The 23,988-nt window shown below is 40.0% G+C and overlaps 1 protein-coding gene across 3 annotated transcripts in view; it reads right to left on the reverse strand.

The window, feature by feature from the left end:
- IRAG2 (inositol 1,4,5-triphosphate receptor associated 2) overlaps positions 1–23,988 on the reverse strand; it is a 118,250-nt gene that overhangs the window by 89,057 nt on the left and 5,205 nt on the right. For 2 of the 3 annotated variants that reach the window (XM_063639597.1, XM_055280346.2), the window contains exons 2-9: positions 21,780–22,387; positions 21,345–21,458; positions 15,125–15,305; positions 11,144–11,223; positions 10,977–11,055; positions 9,100–9,258; positions 5,233–5,350; positions 2,195–2,245 (exon numbers count right to left, since the gene is read on the reverse strand). In XM_063639597.1, coding sequence (XP_063495667.1) covers positions 2,195–2,245; positions 5,233–5,350; positions 9,100–9,258; positions 10,977–11,055; positions 11,144–11,223; positions 15,125–15,305; positions 21,345–21,458; positions 21,780–22,387 — 1,390 coding nt within the window. Of the gene's footprint in view, positions 1–2,194; positions 2,246–5,232; positions 5,351–9,099; positions 9,259–10,976; positions 11,056–11,143; positions 11,224–15,124; positions 15,333–21,344; positions 21,459–21,779; positions 22,388–23,988 lie in introns of all 3 variants that reach the window. The other variant, XM_063639596.1, reaches the window with a different exon arrangement.

Raw genomic sequence — 23,988 nt, forward strand, 5'->3', positions numbered from 1 at the left:
AATTTCCTTCTTACCTGAAAACATAATAAATATCTTTGGATATATTACAAAGCATTTCCTGATCCAAACACTTCTGTCCACCTCCACTGCAACTACTCAGTCCAAGCCCCCATCAGCTTTTGACTGGATCATTGCAAAGGCCTTCTAATTGGTCTTCCTGCTTTTTCTCTTGCCCCGCTGCAATGGATTCTAAACCCAGCAGCCAGAGTTGTCTTGTCAAAACGGAATTAGATCATATCACTCCTTTGCTTGAAACACTTCAATGGCTCCCGTCTCACTCAAGTGTTCGTTTCGTTTTGTTTTTAAAAAAAGACAGAGTCGTGGCCGGGCGCGGTGGTTCACGCTTGTAATCTCAGCACTTTGGGAGGCCGAGGCGGGCGGATCACGAGGTCAGGAGATCGAGACCACGGTGAAACCCCGTCTCTACTAAAAAATACAAAAAATTAGCCGGGCGTGGTGGTGGGCGCCTGTAGTCCCAGCTACTCGGAGAGGCTGAGGCAGGAGAATGGCGTGAACCCGGGAGGCGGAGCTTGCAGTGAGCGGAGAGCGCGCCACTGCACTCCAGCCTGGGTGACAGAGCGAGAGGCTCCGTCTCAAAAAAAAAAAAAAAAAAAAAAAAAAAAAAAAAAGGACAGAGTCCTTAGGATGCCTGTGCAAACCCCTTGTTTCTGGACCCTCCAGCTCTTGGCCTGCATCTCTTGCTACTTGTTCACTTTGATCCAGACACTCTGGCCTCGCCGTCCCTCCAAAATAGCAGGCAGGCTGCAGCCCCACGATTTTCAGCTTACTATTTCTTCTGCCTGGAAGGCTCTTTCACAGATAAACCTCCTTTCCCAGTTTTGAATCAAAGGATTAGCTTCATAAGACTGCTTTTCCTAACCACCCTAGTTTAAATTGCACTCCTCTCTGCCTCAATTCTGTTTTCTGCTTTGCTTTTCTGTATAGCTCTTTTTACCATCTAACATACTAGTTCCACCTGAGCTATTTTTCTAAGCTCATATACTCAGCACTTAGAATAGCTCTAAGGTCTTCCAATGAATATGTGTTGAATGAACAAAATGAATGAATAAAAGTGAATCACTACCCGAACCATTGGGATGTTACTCTTCACTATGCATCAGATTTTTACCTCCCAAAGGAATCTTAGCTAGTGACAACACTTAATTCGTTTTCTAATGTAAGTCAATAATTGCAATGCTGTTTCATGATGAAGGGCTTTCAATCTTCCTTCTATGTCAATTCTGAACTGGTTTGGTAAATTCTTTGATACTTGTCACTCAAATAAGAGGAGAAAAATATCTTACATTAGAAGTTTAATTGTAAAGCACTAGTTTCACAGAAGCCTGGCCTTGTGGGTATACCAGCTCTGAATCTAATATAGGCTTTCTTTCCAAACTTTAATTGTTCCTTCCAATCCACTATAAAATTTTAAAATACCCACTTGGCCCACATTTTGAATAACTCTCCAGATTGTGCTGCACAGCTTCATAAATACTTCTGATAGCCTCACATAAGAGCAAAATTTAAAAACTGGCATACTACTTGATATTCAAATGGTATCTGTTATAAAAGGAATTTTCCCTGCAAAATAGTAACTTGCTAGTAGCTTGTTCCCTGTTTTTCCAATGCTTCAAATTTGTTGCTTTAAAAAAATTATATTCTTTTTCACTGAGATTATACTAATATTTCCTAATATTTATAAGCTACATTGTGGTTTACCAAATGGCTTCACATGAATTATTTTAGTTAATCTCGAAAATAACTCCATGTCATAGGCACCATTAGCCCAGAAAAGGTCAATGGTTTTTCCAAGGTCCTTTTTTCAGTGAATTTAAGATCTGAATCAGACTCAGGACTTTTGCCACTTTGTTCAATGGAATTAAATGGAAAATGATTAGATAACATCCATACTTTCATTCTTGATTTGGATATGTTTTAGATGGGTTCATTGTATTTCATCTTAAATTTGAATTTCTTAAATCCCATTTCTTCCAAGGATAATTGCAAAAGTAACAGTTCCTCTTTTCAGACGTGAAAATCCCATCCATTCCTCCTCACTTGTGATTTGACAAGTCAACCTGCTCTCTGGCCTATAGGAGTCCATTTACGTGATTTTTATTTAACCCACAGCCATAAACCACGATGATATGATGTGCACGTTTGTCTATGCCAGTGTTTAACAATTCTGACATACCTCTTCCTGTAGAATCCGAATCTTAAGAATCAGAGCCCGGTTTTCTGTCTCCTAATTCATTGTGAGAAAAATAATTAAAATGTATTTAAGATGTTTATGAAAATACCACATATTTACCTCCAAGGCTGACATTCTCTACCAACTTTAAATGTAGCATTCACCTATCACAAATGAGCCTAGTCTGAAAATATTTTCAATGTGGGGTTAAGCCTTGGCCTACAGGTACTTGGGGATCTAAGTGAAGTCATTCTCCTCCTGGACTCAATGTAACTGTTTGTTAGGGAGGAAACGACAAAAGAAACAAAAAAGTAACAACCTGGCTTCTTTCCCTGCTACTTCATTTATGACAGGTAGTTGTAAACTCAGCTATTTAAATAGCACCTTGAAATCACAGAGCTCTAGCGTTCTCTTTGAAGCTGTGGATATTCTCAGATGCAACATCATCACAGCATATGAGCATCAAAAACTGTTTTATAATTAACAGCCTCAAATTCAGAACCATCAGAAAAAAAAACAATATATTTCAGGATAGGCTATTTGCCAAAATGTTAACAGTAAATTTCACGGGTAGGTTAAGAATTTTGCAAAACTTTTTATTTGTTAATATGCATTTCTTTATTTTTATAAAGTAAATAGGCATTACCTTTATAATATAAAAATGAAAGAAAAAATATCTCAAGCTAAGATTTCATTGACACAATAATAAACACCCACTCCCCATCCATGTACTTAAAATCTGAACACCTGAGTTCAATTCTGGCCTTACATTTTTTTCTTTGTTTGAGATGAAGTCTCACTCTTGTTGCCCAGGCTGGGATACAATAGTGCGATCTTGGCTCACTGCCACCCCCGCCTCCCAGGTTCAAGTGATTCTCCTGCCTCAGCCTCCCGATTAGCCAGAATTACAGGCACCTGCCACCACACCTGGCTACATTTTGTATTTTTAGTAGAGACGGCATTTCACCATGTTGGCCAGGCTGGCCTCAAACTCCTGACCTCAGGCAATCCGCCCACCTCAGCCTCCCAAAGTACTGGGATTACAGGCGTGAGCCACCATACCCAGCGGCCCTACTATTTTTTTAAAAATTGACAGATAAAAAACATCATATGCTTTTATCATGTATAACATGATGTTCTGAAGTACATATATACCATAGAATGGTTAATTTAGCTCTATCATTTATTAGACAATTGACTTTGAACAATTAAAAACTTTCTCTGGACTTTACTGCTCTATTACATTTTTTAGTATACAAAAATATAGCAACTTGTTTCTACCTTACAGATTTTCTGTTATTACCTATGAGATGAAGTATTAACTAAATCTTTTGAAGTTATAAAGCACTACAAAATGCAAATGATTAGGATTCTGTATCTAGGACTCTGAACTTTATTTTTATTTATTTATTTATTTATTTATTTATTTATTTATTTATTTTTTGAGACCAAGTCTCAGACGCCCAGGCTGGAATACAGTGGTGCAATCTTGGCTCACTGCAGCCTAAACCTCCTAGGTTAAAGCAATCCTCCCACCTCAGTCTCCCAAGTAGCTGGGATTACAAGTGTGTGCCACCACGCCTGGCTAATTTTTATATTTTTAGTTGAGACGGGGTTTCACCATGTTGGCCAAGCTCGTCTTGAACTCCTGACCTCAAGTGACTCACCCGCCTCAGCCTCCCAAAGTGCAGGCCAAAATTCTGCACTTTAATCAATAGCAATTTAACATTACCAATTCCTAAGAGGAAAGAAAGGACATTGAATGCTATACATGCGCTAGCTCATTTATCCCTCCCAGCCCTAGGGTAAGTAGTATTGTTATCTCCATTTTATCTAGGAGGACCCACGGGCTTAGAGTGATTATGTGGCAGGGCTAAAGTCACACAGCCCTTGGAGCCGGAACTTGAAGGCAGGCAGTCTGACTCCCAAGCGTGGCCTCTTGACCAGTTCTCTCCATTGCCTTCAGTTAGAAGCTTCTCAGTGGTCCCAGATCGAGTCTTTCCTATAATGCATCCATATAGACTTGCAGGGTCACAAAAGACCTGGCATTCAATGATCTAGTCCCCATAATTTACTACTGAGGCAAGAGCTAAGCTAAACGAAGTTATTTTGTTTGTGGGAGGTCAAAAGGGACTGCCACAGGGCAGGAACCAAGTCTTTCCATGATTTAGAGACTCTAAAAACAGTTTTGCAACTGATACCTGAAACAAATTAGTTGGAATGACTTTCAGCCACTCCTTACCATAGTTATCGATACTAGAGTACTGCTGGAATCTATCAGGATTTTGAAGATTATTACTAATTCTTTATACAACAGTTGAACCTTCTCAATAAAAATGGTCACTTCTCTGGCATCTGACTTAAAATTTAGTCTAAATGACTCTTTTGCTCTGAAATTATAAGCCTGTGCTTATTTAACATAAGGAATGATTTATGGAGCTTCTCACTAACCTGTAAGTACTGAGAGAACTGTTTTTTTTTTTAATCTGAGAAAAAAGGTGAAAGTTTCACAGATTTTTTTTTAATTCAAGTGGTTTTTAGTATCAGATATTTTTGAATTCTCCTATCGACTTTAGGAGGCATTCCAGATATTTTTTGGATTTTCACAAACTATTGTGAATGTGACTGAGAAATATGTAAAAAATTTAAATCTTAATTGAAAAGGAGGCCAAGCACAGTGGCTCATGCCTATAATCCCAACACTTTGGGAAGCTGAAGTGAGAGGATCACTTGAGCCTGGGAGGTTGAGGCTGGAATGAGCCATGATCCTGCCACTGTACTCCAGCCTGGGCATCAAAGCAAGATCCTGTCTCAAAAAAAAGAAAAAAGAAAAAAAAAAAGGAAAAGAAAGAAAGAAAAGAAAAAGGAAGAAAAGGAAAACATAGATTTAAAAAAAATCCTACCTGCCTTTACTTTTCTAAAGTGTTACCAATTCATTCATCAGGATATTGACTTCTGATGTTCCACCAGATAAGTCCTCTTGTATATTTCAGTTATGTAAATTATATGCCAAATTCAAAGTACTGTAATAGATGACTTACTAATTGTTTGCTCTGGGCTACAATCATGCTCTTCTGCTCTTCTGAAGCATTCATACTAAGTTTCAGTTCCTCCAGTTCTTCTTTTAACAGCTTTGTTCTCATAATAGCCTGGTGGGCACTATGGGGGTGGGGGGAGAAGGCCATGAGCAAAACCTCAAATATAACCGTCAAAGACACTAAGAACAGCCAAGGACTATTTTGGACCCAAGTTGAAAACCACTAAAGGCTTAAACCAGATGCCCGCATAGTAAAAATATACCCATGATCTTTCAGTCCTTGGAAAAGGAAGGAATTTGGAGAAAATGGGGAGTGGAGAATGGAGACTAGGGGGAAAACAGACAAATGTATTCCTGAAGCTAAAGATTTAGAGGATCCTTTTGAAAAATCATCACTGGCTGAATTACCTGGTTCTTTCCCCCTACTAAGAAGATGTAATGTTAGTTAATGCAGTTCCACAAATATTTATTGAATATACCATGTTCTAGGTGCTCTACAATGCAGGCTACAATGGTGAACAAAAGGGACATGGTCCTTGGCCTTATGGAGCTTACATACTATGGAGGGAGATGACAACTAAACAAATAAATAATTACCAAGTCTCTATATGACATATTCTATAAAGAAGTTTATTATACTGTTGATTATAACAAAGCATTGGAAAAAAAACTAAACATCCACCAACAGGAAACTGATTAAATGAATTATGGTAATCCGTATCATGAAATTACCTATTTGCAGCTCCCACTAGATTACGGACTGTTCCCTTAGGAACAAAGGCTTCCAAGAAGATACAATTTTTTTCCTAAGAAATTACATTGATCATTTAACAAATACTAATTGAGTGCTGAACCTGTCCCAGGCACTGTGCTAGGCATTGAAGAAGGGAACAATGACTGAATCCAGAGAAATCTATTCATCTGGAGTTTATAGCCTAGTGGGGTAAATAGACAATCATAATGACAACATAGTATGATAAGAATCAAAAGAGATAAGAGTTTCCAGCTTTTAGTCAACTAGAAGGAAGGTAGTGCTGTTCTACAGTAGGTATTCTACTAAGCACTAGGCTAAACAGGATGAATAGGACATAGTTCCTCCCATCAAGGAGGTCACAGTGATATAAACAGGAGGAAGGGAAATACTAGGTAGAGAAGGGCAGGGCGTCTGGCAAGGGTTCCACCCTCAAGCCTGGACCCATGGCCTTAAATGAAAACTTTGCATCCCCGTTTTCCCACCTGAATTTTGCCTTTTGGTCCACCACGCCCCCTATCCCATACCCATAAAAACTCCAAGCTCCACTGTCAGAGGAGCAGAGCAATGTGGAAGAGGAGAGAAGAGAAGAAGCTCTGAACATCAAGAGGAGAAGAGGTAGCTGGACATCAGAGACTAAGGTCAGAGAGAAGTTTGGCTGGGACAGCTAAACTCCAGGGGAAGATTATCTTTCCACACCATCCCCTTTCCAGCTCCCCATCCTGCAGAAAGCCACTTCCACCACTCCATACAATCTCCACATTCACCATCCTTCAAGTCCATGTGACCTGATTCTTCCTGGATGTTGGACAAGAACTCGGGTACCAAGAGGGTAGGGTGTAAAAGGCTGTCACCCTGATCCTGCACTGAGCTAGTTTAACTCTTCGCTGTCCATGGACGGCAAATGCTAAAAGAGTATTGCTTGTAACACATGCCCGCTGGGGCTCCAGAGGTTGTGGGCAACCCCTAGATGCTGCCACAGGCTAGTATGGGGTTTGTTCCTGCTGGCACCCAAAGGCACTCACCCCAGCTCCTACACCTGCTCACCTGCATGCTCCCCCTCCTGCATGGGGTTTGAGCATGGCAGCTGAGCAAACAAGCCATCCTGGTTGCAAGTCCCAGGAGGCGGTCAAGGGAACCCTCCCGCCTCAACAGTTAATACAGAAGACAAATTACACTATGATGGGACAATTGGACAATATCAAAACTAGTTTGCGGGAACCCAAAGGAGACAGACAATCTTCAGAAAGGATTAGGGGAAGGAGAAAAGAGAAAGACACGTGGCTTAATTTTGTAGACAGTGGCATTCTGATTGCCCATCTGGATTCTCCAGCCTTTCTGTCCATTATGTGAGTTACTTAATTCCTTTCTGATATATTTCTTGACTGCTTATTTTACCAGTTAGATTGCAGTGCTTGCAACCAAAAATCCTGACCAACATATTCATCCAAAGCAGTTTGTTAAAGAAACTTTGAATTTTTATATTTCAGTTAAATAATAAATAAGCCAATTGTGAAATGAAGAGGACTTGAGGTAAGCAATTTTTTTAAAGATTAGTTTGGAGACTGGACTGGACAAGGTCAAAGATTTTGAGGATGAGAATGCTTTAGTGAAACATATGACTGGGCACGGTGGCTCCCTCCTGTAATCCCAGCACTTTGGGAGGATGAGGTGAGCAGATTACTTGAGACCAGGCATTCAAGACCAACCTGGGCAACATGGCAAGACCTTGTCTCTACAAAAACACAAAAATTAGCCAGGCATGGTGGCACGCACCAGTAGTCCCAGCTACTTGGGGGGTGGGGGGTGAGGCCAGAAGATCACTTGAGCCCAGGAGACGGAGGTTGCATGCAGTGAGCTGAGATCGTGCCGCTGCACTCCAGCCTGGGTGACAAAGTGACAGCCTGTCTCCAAAAAAAAAAAAAAAAAAAAGAAACATTTCCACTCAAAAACTCATGCACAAATGTTCATGGCAGCATTATTCCTAATAGCCAAAGAGTAGAAACACTCCAAATGTCCATCATCTGAAGAATGGATAAACAAAATCTGATGTATCTATGCAACTGAATATTATTCAGCCATAGAAAGAAATGAGGTAGTAATACACGCTACAACATGGATGAACCTTAAAAATACTATGCTAAGTGAAATAAGCTACACACCAAAGTTCACATATTGTATGATTCTATTTATATGTAATGCCTAGAATAGGCTAATCTATAGAGACAGAAAGTAGAATAGAGGTTGCTAGGGGCTAAGAAGAGAGGAAATGGAGAGTGCCTGCTGAAAAGTATGGAGTTTCTTTTTGGAGTGGTGAAAATATCCTGGAATTGGATAATGGTGATGATTGCACAACCTTGAGAATATACTCAAGTTTTTTTGCTTTGTTTTTTTTTTTTTTTTTTTTTTGAGACACAGTCTTGCTCTGTCACCTAAGCTGGAATGCAGTGGCACGATCTTGGCTCACTGCAACCTCTGCCTCCCAGATTCAAGCGATTGTCTTGCCTCAGCCTCTGGAATAGCTGGAATTACAGGCTCGTGCCACCATGCCCAGCTAATGTTTGTATTTTCAGTAGAGATGGGGTTTTACCATGTTGGCCAGGCTAGTCTCAAACTCTTGATCTCAAGTGATTCACTTACCTCGGTCTCCCAAAGTGCTGGGATTACAGGCATGAGCCACCATGCCCAGCCAGAGAATATACTCTAAAAACACTGAATTGTATACTTTAAGAGAATGAATTTTATGCTATGTGACTCTCAATTTTTAAAAGGTTTTTTAGGCCAGGTGCGGTGGCTCATGCCTGTAATCCCAGCACTTTGGGAGGCCAAGGCGGGTGGATCACGAGGTCAGGAGATCGAGACCATCCTGGCTAACACGGTGAAACCCCGTCTCTACTAAAAATACAAAAAATTAGCTGGGCGTGGTGGCAGGGGCCTGTAGTCCCAGCTACGCGGGAGGCTGAGGCAGGAGAATGGCATGAACCCCGGGGGGCGGAGCCTGCAGTGAGCCGAGATCGCGCCACTGCACTCCAGCCTGGGTGAAAGAGCGAGACTCCTTCTCAAAAAAAAAAAGAAAAAGAAATGAAAGTTCCCAGCACACTGGACTCCACGGTGGCTCACCTTTTTACCTGAAGGCGCAATTTGGTACAGTCCTCTGATAACTGGCTGTTAGTTTCTTCCAGGGTTTCTAAAGCCAACTTCAACTTATTATTTTCTTCTTCAAGTTTTCGTTTGTTGAAATGAAGGTCTGCTACGTAGGCAATCAAATCAGACACCACTCTGCAAGTGAAAGAATAGATGAGAAGAACCTTCACATCACTAATTCCTTCCAATAAAATAAGGTATACGGTTAAACAAACCAAACTTTGATATTCTGGGGAGTTTTTTTTTTTTTAACTTTACCCTCATCTGTCATCATAAACATAATTAATTTATATAATAAATAGCTATTCAGATTTTATTACAATAGCATCAAAGATGTTTCCCAAAATTTCCAAGTAGCCATCATTTGCCAGATGTAAAATCAACTTCTACAGTTTCTGTTGATTCTTTTCCCGTTCACTCTCAACGTTTGTCTTCTAAACTGAAGAGTTCCTATTTCTGCCTGGAATGTGAGAGATCCTGAAATAAATGGACACAATATTCATTTTTTTTTTTTTTTCATTTTTGAGACAGAGTCTCGTTCTGTCGCCCAAGATGGAGTGCAGTGGCATGATCCTCCGCCTCCCAGGTTCAAGCAATTCTCCCACCTCAGCCTCCAGAGTAGCTGGGACTATAGGCATGCACCACCATGCCCGGCTAATTTTTGTATTTTTAGTAGAGGTGGGGTTTCACCATATTGGCCAGGCTGGTCTTGAACTCCTGACCTCAAGTGATCTGCCCTCTTCAGCCTCCCAAAGTGCTGGGATTACAGGCTTGAGCCTCTGTGCCCAGCCTATATTCTTTCAGTGAAGGGATCTCGGCAGATCTACCTAGGAAACAATTCCTAGAGTCTTATCATTGTAGTCTGTGGCTCACAATTCAGTACTCATCTTTCCTAATGTTTTGTATAACTTGTCAATGTTTATGAGAACCATTTGTCATTACATCAGTTCACAAATCCTTTAAGAGTCTGGACTGTGTGTTTCATGGAGCCCCAGGCCTCCTTTTTTTTTTTTGCTATCTTATCCCAGGGCCTAGCTGAGGTTGAGAACATAGTTCCCACTCCACTTTTCTTTTTTTTTTTTTTTGAGATGGAGTTTTGCTCTGTTGCCCAGGCTGGAGCGCAATGGCACAATATCAGCTCACTGCAATCTCCACCTCCCTGGTTCAAGCCATTCTCATGTCTCAGCCTCCCAAGTATCTGGGATTACAGGCACGTGCCACCACGCCCGGCTACTTTTTGTATTTTTGGTAGAGACGACATTTCATCATGTGGGCCAGGCTGATCTCAAACTTCTGACTTCAAGTGATCCATCCGCCTTGGCCTCCCCAAGTGCTGGGATTACAGGCGTGAGACACCGCGCCCAGCTCACACCACTTTTCTTTATGGGTAAACCTGAAGTGGCAAAGATAAAATAAGGAAGAGCAGAATCACTCTCCTTAATATCTAAAACTTACATATGTCATGGAAAACAGCTTTTCTCATTCATGCCTAAAAGATTCTACTAAAGAAGTGCTTTAAAATAATTTCCAAAAGAGTTTAAGATCAATATCATAACCCTACTTCGAGTGGAACTGTTTCCCTACAGAAAGCACAGGAAATTAATGAAGGAGAAGGGTTTCATGAGAGAGCAAGAGATTTTGGATTACTAGTCATATGAGAATTTGTGGTCCTAGTGAAACTGTTTCTAATGCAGGCATTATTAGAATCAGTTAAGAATTTAAAATCAATTATGTTAGCTCTACTGCAAAAAAAAAAAGAGCAAAGTGACTTTATCGTAACTGAAATACATAGATTTATGAAATAAACAAGAAAAATGTTGAAACACTTGCGAAAGCCGAGTAAGAAGGCTTACAAGACTCCTTTAGATGCTTCTCCTCCCAAGGCCTCGAAGCTCCCTGACGTGGAATCTGTTATATCTGTGCTCATCTTCACTGAAACGCATAGAAGAGTTTTATGAAAAAAAATCATTTTCTCCAAACTGTAAGAAAACAGAACAATCCTGAAGAAACACATACATACATGTTCTATCTGATTTTATGCCATCCTGTTCAAAAACAGAATCATCAGTGGTGCTGCTTAATCTATGATTCACTCCTTCCCTGTAGCAAACAAACAAACAAACAAACAAACAAAAAAAAACCAGTGAGCTAGGATTCTTTGCCTGACCACAGTTTTGTCCTTTTTTTTTTTTTTTTTTTAAGATTTATGCGCTGTACTTTCCTTTTCAGGTATTTCCTTCTGAGTTAAAAAAATATATATATATTCATTCGGCCAGGCACAGTGGCTCACGCCTGTAATCCTAACACTTTGGGAGGCCGAGGCGGGCGGATCACTAGGTCAGGAGATCAAAACCATCCTGGCTAACATGGTGAAACCCCGTCTCTACTAAACATACAAAAAATTAGCCCGGCGTGGTGGCGGGCGCCTGTAGTCCCAGCTACTCGGGAGGCTGAGGCAGGAGAATGGCATGAACCCGGGAGGCGGAGCTTGCAGTGAGCGGAGATCATGCCACTGCACTTCAGCCTGGGCAACAGAGCGAGACTCTGTCTCAAAAACAACAACAACAAGTATATATATATATATATATTCATTCAACAACTATTTGGAGCCCAATACAATGCTAGGTACTTAGAGTGATAGAAAAGAATTTGTGTTCCTAGTGAAACTGTTTCTAATATAGGTGGTACGTTAGGCATTACCTCCACCATCCATACACTTACCTAATATGAAAAAAACACATAGGCAGCGTATGATTAGGAGATGTGGGGTCTCGGTGGATTAGGAAATAGACATAGGTTGGACCGGTAAGTGGAGACTTGTGGAGGTTGCAAGATCATGGGGCTTAAGAGATTGAGAAGGAAATACATGAACAATGAATACTTTGGGATACATTGACAGGGATGCATTTTCCCTTTCTCATGGAGAATCAAATAGAACCTCGACTAATTTTTCTTTGGGCATTTTACTTCTGGAATCTGGGAAACCCACTGTATGGGCTGTGCAGCACACACACTCTAGCTTGAACTGCAAAATAAACATATTAACATTTCAACCATTTCCTTTCAGAGTCCTATATTATAAGTTTTGTTACTTAACCTAAGCACCAAATCCTCAAGCTTCTCTCTGGAGCAGCCACAAAATTCAACAAATATATGTTTACTTCTCATTGTTTGTCATTGTGAGATGTCTGTCACAAGTTGGGGGAATGGAAGAACTCACACAGAGTTCTGACTATTCCTGTGTTCACACCCATCCCCATTTCTGAGTTTCTGCTCTTATTTTCTGTATTTCTAGCGTCCATGTTTTTTCCTTCATACTTGTTATAAAAATGGTTTTTTTCTTTTGTCTTCATGCTGTTTTATAATTATTAATATTTTATTATACAAACTTACATATTTTGGAAATATGAAATTCATAAGAAAACAAAAAATTAGGCTGGGTGTGATGGCTCACGCCTGTTATCCCAGCACTTTGGGAGGCCGAGGCGGGCGGATCACGAGATCAGGAAATCGAGACCATCCTGGCTAACATGGTGAAACCCCATCTCTACTAAAAAATACAAAAAATAGCCAGGCGTGGTGGCGGGCGCCTGTAGTCCCAGCTACTCGGGAGGCTGAGGCAGGAGAATGGCGTGAACCCTGGAGGTGGAGTTTGCAGTGAGCCGAGATTGTGCCACTGCACTCCAGCCTGGGTGACAGAGCAAGACTCCGTTTCAAAAAAAAGAAAAAGAAAACAAAAAATTAAAACCATTATGCAAAAATAATCATTTTGGCATAAACTCTAACATTTTCCTATGCATATTTTTATTTCTTCCAAAAATGGGATTATACTACATGTACAGATCTATGACCTATTTATTTGAAGTAATTACATATGAATTTCTCTTATCAAATATTATTACTTTGAATGACTAGTATTCTAGTATATGGAAGCACTATAATTTGTCCAATTGTCTCTTTTTAAATATCTAGATTGCTTGTATTTGTCAATGTCATAAACTACCTTCTACCTTCTATGTTAGCATTTACAATTAATTATTTTTCTTAAAGTTACTTACTTCTCAAAGAGCCTGCCTTTTGTCTTTTTGGTTTGGAGACAGGGCCTTGCTCTCTTGCCCAGGCTGAAGTGTAGTGCCTCTGTCACAGCTCACTGCAGCCTCAAACTCCTGGGCTCAAGCAATCCTCCTGCTTCAGCCTCCCAAGTACTCTGGACTATAGGCGCATGCCACCACACCTGGCTAATTTTAAAATTTTTTTGTAGAGACAGGATCTTGCTAAGTTGCCCAGACTGGTCTCAAACTCCTGGCCTCAGGTGATCCTCCCACCTTGGCCTTCCAAAGTGCTGGGATTACAGGCACGAGCCACCACACCTGGCCAAGACTGCATATTTTTAAAGGCCTGATACACATTCCTAAATTGCTCTTAAAAAAACTATGCTAACTTGCACTACTACCAATAATATATGGGAGGGCTTATTTCTCCACCCTTTTCACAGCCCACCACATGGGCTAGAGTCATTTTTTAAAAATCTTTGTTAAACTCATGGGTAAAAATGGTATATTATCTGTATTTACAGTTTTTGATTACACTAACATTACTTGTTTCTATATATTTATCTTGCCTTCATGAATAACCTGTGTATGGCATGCAAGATTTCAGTCATATTTTCTTAAGTTATCTATACATCCTAATCCTACCAAAAATCTGGTAAGTTTTTCCATTCCTTGGGCTTGACATTTTCTCTTTAAGACGGAGTCTCACTCTGTTGCCCAGGCTAGAGTGCTATGGCACGATCTCGGCTCACTTCAACCTCCACCTCCTGGGTTCAAGCAATTCTCCCGCCTCAGCCTCCCAAGTGACTGGCATCACAGGCGTGCACCACCATGCCCGGCTAATTTTTGTATTTTTAGTAGAGACAGGGTTTCACCATGTTGGCCTGGCTGGTCTCCAACTGCCAACCTCAGCTGTTCCACCCACCTCAGCCTCCCAAAATGCTGGGATTACAGGTATGAGCCATCACGCCCAGTCAACATTTTCTTTAAGGAAATCCTAGCATGCATCAGCAGATAGCTGAAGATTGGCAGCTGAATAGGAGAAATCAGAATTAGGTTTCTTGGCCAGGTGCAGTGGGTGGCTCACACCTATAATCCAAGCACTTTGGGAGGCCGAGGTGGGCAGATCAGCTGAGATCAGGAGTTTGAGACCAGCCTGGACAACATGGTGAAACCCCTTCTCTACTAAAAATACAAGAATTAGCCAGGCACGGTGGCACACACCTGTGATTCCAGCTACTCTGGAGGGTGTGGCGGGAGAATTACTTGAACCCGGGAGGCAGCGGTTGCAGTGAGCAAAGATTGCACCACTGTATTCCAGCCTGGGCAACAGAGTGAAACTCCATCTCAGAAAAAAAGAAAAAGGAATTTGCTTTCTGTGGAAGAAGACACACATCTCCAGCATCTGCCAAGGGCACCTGAGATCACGGGATGCCCTTCTCCTCCTTTACCTTTTTCTTTTTCCTATTCTACTATTCTTTTCCCCTTAGCCTCCCTATATTCTAGGATTCCAAATTACATTCACTGACTAGCCCCACTGCCCTTAAAGGGAGTCTATATTGAATTTAAATACATTTGGAGATTTGATAGTATCAATAATTCACCTGACTCGTATGTCAGCTCAATTCTCTGTGAGAATATCACGTGTGCTCCCCACTAATCACAAGAAATGAATGACAGCAGTGGTTCCCAAAGCATGTCCAGCCCACTCCCAGCATCAATATCATCGGAAACTTGTTAGAATGTAAATTATCAGGCTTCAACCCAGATCTGCCGAATCATGGTGGTGGGGCCCCAGCAATCAGGTTTAACATCATTCAGGTGATTCTAATGCATGCTTAAGCACTGGATGATAGTATTTCCATCAACCCAGAAAACAGTGATTAGCATAATTATAATCAATTGTTAAAATAGAACCTTAAACTGCATCCCACTAGGACTCTGATTACCATTTGTTTCCACAGTAAGCCATCCATTCTTTCATCATGGCCTGGAAAGTTTCCAGGTCCACATGTGGGTCTCTCTTCTCAGGATCAAGCATGTTCCACAACTGCTCAAGGCCACTGTCTTCAGAATTTTGGCTAGTTGTTTGTCTCAGGAAATCGATTATTTTGGCCACTCCTACTGAGCCTTTGGAAAAAGAAGAGCAGATCAGTTCTGAAAGACAGAGAAAGTTGTATTTTTAACAAGTGAAGTACCTATCTATGTCTCCTGATCCTAGAAACATGATATATAACCCTGGCAGTCCTGTGGAGCTGGCATGGTATATTGTAAAGAACACTGGCTTTGGGCTAAAGTCTAATGGGCCTAGTGTCAAATCTTGGCTCTGAAGATTACCAGCTGTGTAGCTTTGGGACTATTACTTAACCTCTCTGAACCTGTTTCTTTATCTGAGATGGGGACGATGATGCCTACCACACAGAGTTGTGAGGTTTAAATATTGATGATATATGTAATCAATAATTTCTTGTGGGAGGTGACCAAAATGACATTACGTTTTTTTTCCTTTCAGTTCCTTAAAAAGCGTTCAATGAAGGAAGTTTTTTCTCTGCTTTAGTTAAAATTTCAATCTCAAGTGAAAATTCCTACTTTTTAGAGGGTGGAGGGGGCATTTTTAGACAGTCATCCCTACTATCAAATTCAGAAAATAAAATCATCCCAACTGTGTTGGTCATTGACACACCAATCTTTTTTAAACGTAAGACTTTTCGTTTACTCCCATCAAAGGCCTGCCTTGGGCTGCTTACTTGCAAAGGAGAGGGAAAATTTAGTCGAAGTTTGAGAGGGCAGATGCCACAGAGAAGGTTCTTCCCTTAAGGAAATAAGGATAGATCATGACATCAGGAAGAAAAGTCTCTTAATTAGGAGGAGGAGATACTCATAAAGGAGGCTGAATACCTTCAGAGTTATTAATAACTTTAACATTATTTAAACTTAACATGTCATTTAGATGTGACAGTATTAGAAAGAGAAATAAAATGACTAATACAGTTATTTAGAGAGAGAACTTTTTTTTTTTTTTTTGAGACAGGGTCTTGCTATGTTGCTCAGCTGGAATGCTCCCGGTTCACTGCAACCTCAATCTCTTGGGCTTAAGCAATCCTCCCACCTCAGCCTCCCTAGTAGCTGGGACTACAGGCATGTGCCACCACACCCAGCTAATTTTTGTATTTTTTGTACAGATGGGATTTCGCCATGTTGCCCAGGCTGGTCTTGAACTCCTGGACTTAAGGGATCCACCTGCCTGGGCCTCCCAAAGTGCTGAGATTACAGGTGTGAGTCACTGTACCCAGCAGAGAATTGCATTTTTTTATTTGTAGAAGAACTGGAAAGCAAGGTGGAAAGCCAGCAATAATCATTTATCATATTTTGCTCCACTAAAACTCTAATCCCTCTGTCATACCAAAACTAGAACTTCCTGTGATGGTTAATTTCATGTGTCAACCTGAGCCACAGGGTACTTACATATTTGGTTATACATTATTTTGGGTCTCTCTGTGAGGGTATTTTTGGATGATATTAACATTTAAATCTATAGACCAAGTAAAGCAGATTGTCCAGCTAATGCAGGTGGGCCTCATCCAACCAGTTGAAGGCCTGAATAGAACAAACAAGCTGAGCTTCTCCCAGGTAACAGAGAATCTCTCCTGCCTGCCTACCTTCAAACTGGGACACTAATTTTTTGTTGTTGTTTTTTTTTTTTTTTTTGCTTCTAGACTTGAATTGAAATGTTGGCTCTTCCTTGCCTCAAGCCCGCTGGCTTTTGGATGGGAACTACACCAGCCGCTCTCCTGGTTCTTAGGCCTGTGGACTTGGAATGGGACTAAACCGTTTGATCTACTGAAGCTCTGGCTTGCCGACACCCTGCAGATCTTGGGACTTGCCCGCCTCCATGATCGCATGACCCAATTCCTTATAATAAATCTCTTTAGCTAGCTAGATTAAATTGATAGATACAAATATAAATATCTCTTCCCACCAGAGAGCCCTGGCTAATACACATCCCATTTCCCTTCAGTGAGGCTTTCTTATTTCCTTCAGAAAACCTAATTTCTTAAATCCTGTCCAAGCAGAGAAGCTCTCTGGGAACAGATAAGCCCCACTCATCCTGAAGAAATAAATAAGAGTACATGCAAATATTTTGCTACAAGTGTTCAATACAGTGATTTTATATGTAAAATATGTATTACAGTTTTGGCATTTTTTGAGACAGTCTCACTCTGTTGCTCAGGCTAGAATGCAGTGGCATGATCATAGCTCACTGCAGCTTCAGCCTCCTTGGCTCAAGGCATCCTCCCACCTCAGCCTCCCGAGTAGTTGGGATTACAGGCATGTGCCACCATGCCTAGCTAATTTTTAAAATATTTTTTGTAGAGACAGGGTCTTGCTAGGTTGTCCAGGCTGGTCTTGAACTCCTGGCCTCAAGTGATCTTCCTGCCTTGGTCTCCAAAATTGCTGGGATTACAGGCATTAGCTACCATGCCTGGCATATTATAATTTTTAAAGCAGAAAAAATTAATATCCAATTGAGATGGATTGGTTAAACATGTTACATCAAAAATGGTATAGGATATGAAGAACGTTTTTTGATGCAGACAGGCACTCAAATTATTAAATGAGAAAAAGCAGATTATAAAACAAGTTTGAAAACATTCTCACACATACTAGAGAATACATTAGTATATCATTTTTTTAAAAAAAAAGGATGACCAAGAAAATATCTTACACTATCTTTAGCAATTATGTTGCTCAGCTAATTTTTCTTTTATTTTGAGATGGAGTTTCGCTCTGTCTCCCAGGCTGGAGTACAGTGGCACCATCTCAGCTCACTGCAGCCTCCAACTCCTGAGTTCAAATGTTTCTTGTGCCTCAGCCTCCCCAGTAGCTGGGATTACAAGTGTGTGCCACCACGCCTGGGTAATTTTTATATTTTTAGTAGAGATGGGGTTTCACCATGTTGGCTAGGCTGGTCTCAAATTCCTGGCTTCAAGTGACCTGCCCACCTCAGCCTCCCAAAGTGCTGGAATTACAGGCTTGAAGCACTGCACCCAGCCTACATTTTTCTATTTTTAGTAGAGACATGGTTTCACCATGTTTCCCAGAATGGTCTCAAACTCCTGGGCTCAAGCAGAGCCTCCACCTCGGCCTCCTAAAGTGCTGGGATTACAGGTATGAGCCACCCCACCCAGCCCCAATTTAGTATTTTTAAAACTAGTAGGTAAAGAGAATCAATCAAGCTTTTATCCTGCCTCTCTCCTTCAGGACACCAGTATAGCAAAATAGTTCATAAAGCGGAGTAGAGTTTATCATTATAGATGTATTTCAGGTGATGCATGAGGAAGGAATGATAGAATATTACCATTTGCAACATCTAATGAAAATATAGGTCTAGGCCTTCATCATCAATAGTTGCCTTCTGTTGAAAACACATAACACCATCTATGTATTTAGGTTGATGCAAAAGTAGTTGTGGTTTTTGCCATTACTTTCAATGGTTAAAAACTGCAGTCACATTTGTACCAACCTAATAGAATTCTTGCCCCCATAAAATAAAATAAAAAATAAAAACCCTCAAACTTTTATCTGATCGTATTTCTAAATATAGGAGACAGAGAAACAGGTTGTGTTCCTACAGATACACAATCACCAAATTTCAGATTGTGGTAAACTATGAAATAAAAGAACGGGCTGGGTGCAGTGGCTCACACTTGTAATCCCAACACTTTGGGAAGCCGAGGTGAGTGGATCACCTGAGGTCAGGAGTTCGAGACTAGCCTGGCCAACATGGTGAAACCCCGTTTCTACTAAAAATACAAAAATTAGCTGGGTGTGGTGGTGGGTGCCTGTAATCCCAGCTACTTGAGAGGCTGAGGCAGGAGAATCACTTGAACCCGGGTGGCAGAGGTTGCAGCAAGCCAAGATCACACCACTGTACTCCAGCCTAGGCGACAAGAGTGAGACTCTGTCTCAATCAATCAACGGATGGGTTTCTTTAACAGACAACAAAATGCAAAAAACAGATGGAAAGTGAAACACAGAGATAAGGTAGACAACAAACTGCAATGAACAAACCTTTCTTGGATATTGGCTTGAACAATAAAACTGTTTAAGAAAAAAAGGATTATCTATCACACAAATGAGAAATTTTGACTACTAATAAGACATTTGATAATAATAGAAAAGTATATTACTTTTAAAGTCATGATAATGGCATTGTAGTCGTGTTTAAAATTAGTCAATTATCTTTTAGAAATATGTACTGAAATATTTGTGGATGAAATACTGTGATCTTTGGGATTTGCCTCAAAATAATCCAGAGTAGAGGAGAGGAAAATGAGCAGGGCTAGAAAAGAGACATAATTGGTTATGACACATACATAAGGATTCATCATAGAATTCTACCTCTGTATATGTTTGAAATGTTCTATAACAAACAATTATGAATTCAAATAAAACAAAACCATATTGACAAGAATTGTGGAAAGATATACAACAAATCACTAACAAGGATTACTCAGGGAAACAGGATTATCAATTTTTTTCCTTCTTTTTGCTTGTCAGTATATTATTAATTTTATTACAGTGAGCATGAATCATTTATATACTTAAAATTACTTGTGGAATTTTTTTTTCCCTCAACTTTTAGGTTCGGGGGTGTATGTATGTGCAGGTTTGCTACATGAGTAAATTGCATGTTGCTGAGGTTTAGTGTACAACTGTTCCCATCACCCTGGTACTGAGCATAATACGTGATTGGTAGTTTTTCAACCCATGCCTCCCTGCTCAAGTAGTCCCTATATCTATTGTTCCCATCTTTGTTTCCATGTCTATGCAATGTCTAACTCCCACTTAAAATTGAGAACATGCAGTATTTGGTTTTCTGTTCCTGCATTAGTTTGCTTAGGGTAATAGCCTCCAGCTGCATCCATGTTGCAGCAAAAGACATGATCTTGTTTCTTTTTTTAGCTGCATAGTATTCCATGGTGTGTAGGTACCACATTTTATTTATCCAGTCTTCTGTTGATGGGAATTTGGGCTGACTCCATGCATTTTCTATTGTGAACAGTGCTGTGATGAACATATAAGTGCATATGTCTTTCAGGTAGAATGATTTATATTCCTTTGGGTACATACCCAGTGGACAGATTGCTGGCTCAAGTGGTAGCTCTAAGTTCTTTGAGGAATCTCCACACTGCTGTCCACAGTGGCTGAACTAATTTATATTCCCACCAGCAATGTGTAAGTGTTCTCTTTTCTTGATAACCTCACCGACATCTGTTGGTTTCTGACTTTTTAATAGTATCCATTCTGACTGGTGTGAGATGGTATCTCATTGCAGTTTTGATTTGCATTTCTCTAATAAGTAGTAATCATGAGTATTTTTTTCATATATTTGTTGGCTGCATGTATGTCTTATTTTGAGAAGTGTCTGTTCATGTCATTTGCCCACTTTTTAATGGGGTTATTTTTTGTTTGTTGAATTAAGTTTCCTATAGAGTCTGGATGTTAGACTTTTGTCACATGTATGGTTTGTGACTATCTTCTCCCTCTCTGTAGATTGTTTGTTTACTCTGTTAACAGTTTCTTTTGCTGTGCAGAAGTTCTTTAATTAGGTCCCACTTGTCAATTTTTGTTTTGTTGCAATTGCTTTTGGGAACTTATTAATAAATTATTTGCCAAGGCCAATGTCCAGAATGGTATTTCCTATGGTTTTTATAGTTTTAGGTCTGGAAATTTTTTAAAAAACACATCTCAAAAATAAAAATTAAAGAAAAACAGAAGTGAAAGCCCAAAATTAACTAAAAATTTTGAGTTAAACTTGTATAATGGTTTTACATATTTGAAAAGCATATTTCCTGTGGGGCACCACCTATGACATGTAAGTAGTTTCAATAAATAAAGATGGTAAGTCAGCTGATAAGCTCAAAAAGAATCATTCAAGTCACTGTTAAAATATGCTGATGCAAAACAGGTACGGGGAAATTATAACAAAATAATCAATCAAGCCCTACAGAGCAAACCTTATTCCCAAATTAGGTGGCATCCATCACATACGTAGACACAGACAGCAAGACCCACACCCAAACCATTTCCCTTTCTCTCACAATAGAAAGTTCAGATGACTTGGCGAGTCCTACCAAACGTTTAAACAGACAATTTTTAGCTTACCTTTCTGTTTTACGTCACATGCATTAAAAATACTTGTGAGTGCCTCTTCTTCACAGGCCCTGTTGATGCTGTATGTTGCATCTTCTTTACCATCATCAGCTTCTTGTTTCCATCCTATTAGAAGAAAAAGTTTGTAAATCCTGATGCTTTCTGTGCTATAATGATTAATTTTCCTTTTTTTGGTTTAACAAAGAAAACCTATCATAATAAACAGCCTTCCCCTTAGATATAGGGAAATACTCCCCTATATCTAAGTATTCCCATCATGACGTTCTGTTTTGTTCTGGAAACAAACATAGTTAAAACAGAGAGGAAAAGACGGATGATTCCATCCAAACTTTAATAATGTAGATTTTTTTTTTAGTTCAGGTATTCTAAAAGTAGATATGTTTATTGCTCTATTGGAAGGACAAACATTAAAAGATGAATATTTACCATCTTCATTCAGAGATAATTTTTTTACCACTGAATCCTGAGGATCAAAATACTTCAAGCTTTGAACAAAGGTGGAATCAAAGTCAAGTGTTAAGGTACTAAAATTATTTTCACTACAATAGTTATTAAAATCCTTGTTGGAGAAAAACTCTGCTTTTCTGATCTGTGACATCAAAGATGTATAATTCTTGTTGCTCTGTGACTTCGGCTTTGAGACGTTTTCAGAATTTGTGAGAATAAAAGAGTATGTAGCAGTCTCAGGGGAGCTGAGGTGAGCGGTGGATGGGGTTCTTGGAGATATTATTTGAGGCGATGAAATGAAGGCATCGACTTCCTCAGAACTTGACCAATGACAGTCGGGCGTAGGAACACAAGCAGCAGTCATTTTCCTCAGTACCTCTTCAAAATCTTTCTTGGTGTTGGTCTGTGGGCTATCAAAACTGCTAGATTGGTATTTGATAATCTGCTGAATTGGATCTGAAATTGCTTCTCTCTTGTGAATGGCTCTGATCTTTCTACAAATGCTTTCCACTGGGTTATGCCTCTTCTCAGTTACCTTCCTTGGAGAGGCCATTGTTGACTTTCCTCCTAGTATACAGAGGAAGTGGCTAAAATATAGGCAAAAGTAGATACATATTTAAAAGTCAGCATTTTCCTAACAACAATTTAGCAATAGGCAATTTATTCCCAAATCAACTTTGGCGGGATCATGACAAGATGTTCAATTTCTCTAAGCAAATTTTCCATGCATTTAACTTTGGCCTCCAAATTTCAGGAAAATAACAGCTAACATATATAAAATATTTATCAAGTGCCAGGCATAGTACTAAGCTCTTCATACCCATCGACTCACTTCATCCTTAAAACAACTCTTTGAGATAAACGTTACTACTTTCTCCATTCTCTGGCAGAAAGAGAATAAGCAACACACCCCAAGTCACCCCAAGAAGTGCCACAGCTCAGATTCTAACCCAGGCAGTCCAGCTCCAGAGGCTAGATAACCATATTGCTTTTTATTTATAATAGGGCAGGTGACAATGATGCTAACAACTCTTATTTGAATACCTACCGTTGGTATTGTACTGGTTGCCCTCTATTCAGAACTTAAGTAAATATGCCCCATATTAAGTGTTTTATGTGTATTATGTCTAAATTTCACATAAACCCTATCAGTTGTGTGGAAATATCCTCCTTTTATAGATAAGGAAACTAAGAATCAAAGAGGCCAAGTAATTTGCTAATGATCCCATCTCTAAGATTTGAGTCAAAGTATGTCTGACTCCAGCATAGTTTTATTGCATAGCAAGATATACGACCTTTAAAAAAAAGGCATAATCTCACTTCTTATAGTAATTCAGAAATTTGGAAATACATTCAAAATTTTACCTAAACTAGTAAGATTTAAAGTAATCTAGGCTGGGTGTGGTGGTGCATGCCTGTAGTTCCAGCTACTCAGGAGGTGGGGGTGGGAGGGTCACTTGAGTATGGGAGGTCCAGTCTGCAGTGAGCCATGAAATTGTCACCACAGGTACTCCAGCCTGGGCAACAGAGGGATGGATGGATAGATTAGATTAGATTAGATAAGATGTTTTTTAAATACTCTAGGCAAAAGGTTAAAATAGTTTGAATAGTTACAAAAAATAGTTGAATAGTTATGGAATTACTGATTTCAAAAACTATGATTTTTTAGGATATTAACAGAAATTTCCATGAATCTTTTTTTAAATCCCCTAATAGAGAATGAACAATAATACAGAAATTTTAAAAGCACTATAATTGGAAGGGGTATCTAGAATTACTGGGAAGAAGAAAATACTCAAAATCCTCTGAATCTTACTTGATCTTCAATATGATGACCACTTGTTCTAGCCAGTGTAGCTTCCACCAACAGAATCCTTTACCACTTAAGGTAATGACCATCTCTCAACCTTTACATTGTTTCCTGACAATACCCTCCTTTCCCTCTATTCAAGAATGATCTCTTGGCTAGGCGTGGTGGCTCATGCCTGTAATCCCAACACTTTGGGAGGCTAAGGTGAGTGAATCACCTGAGGTCAGGAGTTCGAGACCAGCTTGGCCAACATGGTGAAACCTCATCTCTACTAAAAATACAAAAATTAGCTGGGCATGGTGGCGGGTGCCTGTAATCCCAGCTACTCGGGAGGCTGAGGCAGGAGAATCGCTCGAACCCTGGAGACAGAGGTTGCAG

This window comes from Symphalangus syndactylus, chromosome 5 (genome assembly GCF_028878055.3).
Source record: "Symphalangus syndactylus isolate Jambi chromosome 5, NHGRI_mSymSyn1-v2.1_pri, whole genome shotgun sequence".
NCBI lineage: Eukaryota > Metazoa > Chordata > Mammalia > Primates > Hylobatidae > Symphalangus > Symphalangus syndactylus.